This window comes from Ixodes scapularis, unplaced genomic scaffold, assembly GCF_016920785.2.
Source record: "Ixodes scapularis isolate PalLabHiFi unplaced genomic scaffold, ASM1692078v2 PGA_scaffold1__304_contigs__length_218370807, whole genome shotgun sequence".
Classification (NCBI taxonomy): domain Eukaryota; kingdom Metazoa; phylum Arthropoda; class Arachnida; order Ixodida; family Ixodidae; genus Ixodes; species Ixodes scapularis.
In genome coordinates, this window is record NW_024609846.1 from 47,700,391 (window position 1) to 47,706,213 (window position 5,823).

Consider the following 5,823-nt stretch of genomic DNA (forward strand, 5'->3'; position numbering starts at 1 on the left):
TCTCCCTCGTTACTTCTGTCTGTTCGCTTTTTTTTTTTCTTTTTTTTTTTTGCCACTACACGTTTTTGCTTTGCAAACAAAAAATCACGCTTCCCTTGATCGTTCTTATAAACCAGGGAAATACAAAAATTGTCATCCGTGTATTATGGCCGCGTTGCGATTTGCCATGCTTGATTTTGGAGAGCTTTGGGTAATTTCGAAAACGCTCCATTGACCATACACTTTTGTGCTCTGCCGGTATATCGGAATTATCGAGAGAAGTTTACATTTCTTGGGGTAGCGTGTGCCACAGAAATGTTTTAATGGGAAGTTTTCGTGAGTTTTGCTTCTTTAGTGGGTGTGTGCAAGGGCCTGAATTCTAAGCACACTTGGATTCTTAGAAGCCGCTCATTTGGAAACTAAAGTAATCGGAAAGAGAGGAGGTTTATCGCGTTCTTTGATCTATCAATTTACTTTTGTCTGTAGCACTGACGCCATACGCCCGCTCCGCTACCCCTTACTGCGTCATGATTCACTCCCGTAATGTCGTGATTCCACGGGGAAAGCTACGCCTCGTCGGGAATCGGCTGCGTGCGCCGACGGTTGGCTGCGGACTACACCTCGTTTCACTTTAAGTCCAGACGCTGCCGACGCTACGAGCTGATGGGACCAATCTGAGAGCGCCAAAAGAGCACCACCTCTTATTTCTGAACGTGTTCTACTATCGCTGAACCAACTATGAACCGAAACTTTTATGGTGACCTGTGCTTTTGAGGTTGATCTATTGGTCCCATTAGCACGTCGCGTCGGTCGCGTCTCAACTTACGCTGAAACGAAGTACGAGTATAATGGACTAATCATCATTCACTGCCGACATGCGCCTGCTATGTTAGAAAAAATAGTTTAAGTATAGACGCTCTAAACACGCGCAAGATTACAGCCGCCATTGCTTATCCTCGTTTGTCTATACCGAGCCAGTAAAAAGGACGTAGACAAGCCTCCAGAGAGGACAATGCTGGGCAGTAGGACACAATGGAATATAAAATGGAAATAACCTATCCTGTTGTGGTAACGATGAAGTGAAGTGAACGAAATGAGAGGACGCAAACTGAAGGTCGGTCATGGCGGAGCCCATGCACAGCTTCTTGAAAACGCCTATAGACTATTGCAAACAAGGCATCTGGAAGCCGCCATGCCTCTGCTCGTGCGGGCAAGTGCGTGCAATATCAAGCTTGCCAAAAGCTTCGTTCACGCGCACTCTCCAGGTGCACGCACGCATGGACACCAGTCGGGCGCCGCGCTTGCAATAAACTTTTTGCCACATGTTTTACATTGCTGTGCAGCTCAAGAGCGCACAACACGACAGCGCCGACAGGAGCGCTCGATAAAGCCCCTTGATGAAAGCGTTTTTTACAAGTACCGCCAACCATTGTTGTGGAAGCGCGCGAGACACGTGCGAGGAGCGGGTGCTCCGCCGCCATTCGCTTCCAAGGCCCGCTCATTTCAGTGCTGCGCCGCCATTTGCTTCCAAGGTCCGCTCGAGACATGGGCTTCGTGCACTCGCGCATTTGACGCTACTTGCAAGACAAGCGCAAACACATCGAGGGGCTTTAGCGCTCCAGACACTAGAGCGCCGCGACATGAGCGCGCAACGAGACCGCCAGTGCGCGCTCTGGAATGTTTCGAGAATTCTATTCGCGGTTATAGTTACCCAAGGGGTCACTGCTCTATCAAGATTGCAGCGTTCAAGGGGTCGAGCTCTGCGGGTTCATCGAAATTCTTGGGACAGTCGTTAATGCGAATTCGGCCCAGTGTTTTTGTTCTTTTTTTTCTTTTTCTTTACTCGTTTGCCTCTCCCTTTCCCTTTCACTCTTGCGACTTCCCTTCCAGCTCAATCCGTGTCGGTTTCGTGACGCCTCGCCCCGCAACTGCAAACGTTTGCCGACCCCTGCCTTAAAGAATGTTATCTAGAGAGAGGGGAGATACCGGGTGCTACGTCGAAATCTACGTAGCAGACGGCCTAGAGGGGGATATCCGCCACCCGCGCACTCGCAAATGTTCCTTTTAATGAAGTACCGAGCTCAGCATAAAACAAGAAAAACAACGAATTTCGTAATATATGTGACGTAGGCAGCGCAGTGTTCGATGCGAGGCTTGTTGCCCGCCAAAGTAGCAGAATCCGTTGAATTGGTGCACGCCGTAGATTTTTGACAAGTTTAATACAGATTTAGAGAGAGTTACATCCTAATATGGCAGTTGCGGCATTCCTCGCCCTCACTAAGGAAAGTGCATATTTAAAAAAAAAAAAATCTAAGATAGAGCGGAGTTTTATGTTAATATGCAATATGCAATAATATACACGCTGGGGCTTCGTTTAGATGCCGGCTTACTGTGGCAGCCTGTCGTGAAGAGAAGTTCAATTTTTTATGTTATATTCGTAGCTGCAATGAGATGATCAGTGTTAGTTACAGTCCGCACAGACGAAATTCCTGTTTCCTGCAGGTAAATACACCGAAAGGAGTGTGTCGTGTCCTCAAAACGCGTTTTTCGTTGTTTTTTTTTTTATTATTTTTTTTAACAACGAGGAGAAAGAGTCGGTTCCATCCGTTTTATATTTAATGGGATCAAGTAAGCGGTTTTTTCCAGGCAGCAGAACATTTTTTGCTCCTCTCGATAATAAATTATTAACCTACCGGAAAAGAACATTACGGCTCAATTTGGAAGAAACAGTGAAGTGAATCGTCATTAACAAACCCTTCCGTTTCGAGCTCGTTAATGGTTCTGAGGGGCCGTCCTCCAATGCAAAGATTACTGCCTTGTTTTGGCATCTGAAAGCACCAGCTCTTCGCATATTCACTTGCATCGACTACATGAATCTCTTTTTTCGCATTGTCCTTGGGATGAATGACACCGAGCGTGCAAGTCTTGCTGAAAGGCCATCCGAGCTTTGAATCGTTGACACCTGGATGGATACACATACCCATCGCTAAATACTTGCAGTACGGAAATAGTTCCAACCGAATACGGATGCACACATTATAGCCACATACATACTTTAAGGGGCTGTCAGTGAAGGCATACATTTTGTCTAATGATCTCTTTTTGAAGTCTTCCCAGCCTTTAAAGTACCAGTGAAATTCCTTGGCTCCGCCAAATTCAAGCACGCATTTAGATACACTCTTCGTAACATTCATGAGTTCTTCGTATTGTACACGTAACTCCTGAGCAATGTGCGTCTTCATTGTGTCTTCAATGGCAATTTTCAGTTCTTTGTTTGCTGCAGCAAAACCTTGAGTTTCGATTCTGACCAACTGCTCGGAAAGTCTCGAGGATTGAGCTTCCAACTGCTCTTTGGTGTTTCTGGCCGCTTCTCTCGCATCTTCCCTGCACTTTTCTACACTAGTGTGCAGACCGGAGAGATGGTCAGAGATCTTGAACATTTCGTCCTTCAGATCCTTGTGTGTGTTTTTCTCCAACGTTCGGACTTCCTCAAGCCACTGGTTGAGGCTAGTCTGAAGACGAGAGAGATCCTGGGATATCTTGAGCATCTCTCTTTTCCGTTCACTGCTTGTAATTTCTAAATGATCATAATTCACGTTCATATAATACGGAATGGGCACGGGTGTAGTGGACGCAGAACTGCAGCCGTCTTTACAGTGACCCACGAGCTCAGTCCTTAGCACTGCTGATTCGCACCTGGGGCAAGGCACGACGTGAAACGAGCACTGCTTGTAGTGATCCACGAGTCTGGAAGCATGACCTATGAAGTCGCAACCATTGGGTGCATTGACGCAGGCTACCTGTGAAAAAAAAAAAAAAAAACGAAAGAAATGTTCAGCCCTTATATAATTATAACCTGAAAACCAAAAGACGGCACAACAAGCGAATATCCGAGTTGGAGACCGGAGGCAAATCTCCAAAAACATGCGAGTTGTTCACATTGATTATTTGAAACGATTAGGAAAATATATGTAAACATATTTTTTTAGAAAATAAATAAATGATTAACATGCATTTTTTTAATTAAATATGAGTGCGCTATAGAGAGCGTGGCGTGTTTTCGAATATATCCGAAAAAATCCAGAAACAAAAATAAAAAACTCGCCGGTAAAACTTTCTTGAATATAAATTTATTCAAAAAATTCAAGAAAACCATGGCCAACAACAAAAAAAAGTTCAGTTTTCTACGAGAAAGTTTGGCCGCAGCACATGTTCAGCGGTCATCAGGAGAGGCGACGGACATTTTAATTCTGGGCCACGATAGAAACCACTACTTTGGTTTACAGATTGAACTTCTTAAAGGAAGGAAGAGTTGTGATTTGACAACCGTGAAAGTCATAAACTCGTAAGGCTCATCCACACAGTTGAGTCGGAGTGCGACCGCCACCATTTGCGTCTTTTTACGTCTTTTGGCGTTGAGCTGCTGCTACGGCGAAACTTACGACGATCCAATCGAGAAGCGCTGTGCTGCACGGCGCAACGCAGCGCAACGCAGTCGACGCAACTGTGTGAACGAGCCTTTAGATTTCATAAGAGGGACAGCTGAGGCTTCTCTTTCACCACTCCACCCACCGCAGCCGCAGGGAGAAGCGGTAGAAAAGGATGAAGAGAAAACAAGCTTTCCAAGGACTGCGTCAAGGAGTTCATTTATCTCAATATGACATTGTTGACTGGGAAGTACAGTAATCTTTGCTTCATTCCCCCTTGCCGCGATAACAAGTTTGGCAGAAACATATTATATACTTATAAAGCTTTTGAAATGTTTCTTGATTGCACACCGAAAGTTAGTCCACTCCTTATCTACTCCCAATTTTCTCTCAATTTTAGGTGGGCTATTTCTAATGATTTTATGGTAGTACTACTAATGGCAAGGGCGCCAATGTCGCGTGGTACACGTGCCTTTTTATAAATCTATGGCAGAGTTATACCTGCCAGCCATATATATTTTTATTTTCAATTTTTAAAATTTAGGAACATAGCATATATATGCTACCTACTTCAGAAAATTGGGAATCCAACAAAAATAATCTTCGATAAATTCCGAATATTCGGCAATAAAGAAAGTCCGAAAAACACCCTCCAAATTTCACGATAAATAAAATCCGAAAACACGGAGTCCTGGATATAAAAAAAGAGAAAAATATTCAAGTGTTGAAGGGCTTGTAAAGCTCCAACAACATATCTATAATTTCTGCAGCTTCTTTATTTAGATTTACTTACCGTATGGTTCAGGATGTAACCTCCCGAGATATCAAGGTGAAGAATGTTATCGTCGGCGAAGGATTCTTCATCCAGTGGACAAGTACTCCCTCGCCTCTGGGACTCCTCGTGACATTCCGGGCAGGGTGTGTGCTCACAGCGCAATCTGACAACATTTCTCGAAACCAGGCCACACAGGGAGCATACAATGTTCTCAACGGAGGACTCTTGGAAGTACAGGGGCCTCCAATCCAAAGTGTCGGAAAATCCGGATATGAAGATGGATCTCATCTTCAAAGGGTTAAGGTATCCAGTCAGGATATCGCCCGACGACCACAAGAAACCTGCAGAATGGAGGGCCCTTGATCTTAGAACCAATACCGCCAACACACCAAACAGGAGAGCACCGCGGATAAATACTGTTGACACCACCGACATGCAGCTCGTGCATGGACCCCCAAAATGCGGTAAGTATATAGATAACCTAAAATGGGGGGGGGGGGGGGGGGGGGTGCAAGGGCCTTCAGACAACACGAAAGAAGTGCACGATGAACGGGTGACTTACATGGCGGAATGGATCTTTACCCCGGACTTCCCTATGTATAAAGCAAAACTGTGCGCACGTTTGTAGGTTTTATTCACAAC

The 5,823-nt window shown here is 45.1% G+C and overlaps 1 protein-coding gene across 1 annotated transcript; it reads right to left on the reverse strand.

Moving 5' to 3' along the window:
• Positions 1–2,622: 2,622 nt before the first annotated feature.
• Positions 2,623–5,500, reverse strand: LOC115314740 (TNF receptor-associated factor 6-like). The gene is made up of 2 exons (XM_042290715.1): positions 5,200–5,500; positions 2,623–3,779 (listed from the first exon to the last, which is right to left on the reverse strand). Exons 1-2 carry the CDS (start codon positions 5,467–5,469, stop codon positions 2,685–2,687), a joined length of 1,365 nt encoding a protein of 454 aa, XP_042146649.1. The 5' UTR covers positions 5,470–5,500; the 3' UTR covers positions 2,623–2,684.
• Between the last annotated feature and the right edge of the window lie 323 nt (positions 5,501–5,823).

What these genes read in the sequence shown, in the direction of transcription:
- LOC115314740 (XM_042290715.1), bottom strand. Translation starts at nt 5,469, where the DNA reads ATGAGATCCATCTTCATATCCGGATTTTCCGACACTTTGGATTGGAGG. An exon ending in GTTACATCCTGAACCATACG is followed by an intron (nt 3,780 to 5,199) that starts GTAAGTAAATCT and finishes TTTTTTTCACAG; the next exon opens with GTAGCCTGCGTCAATGCACC.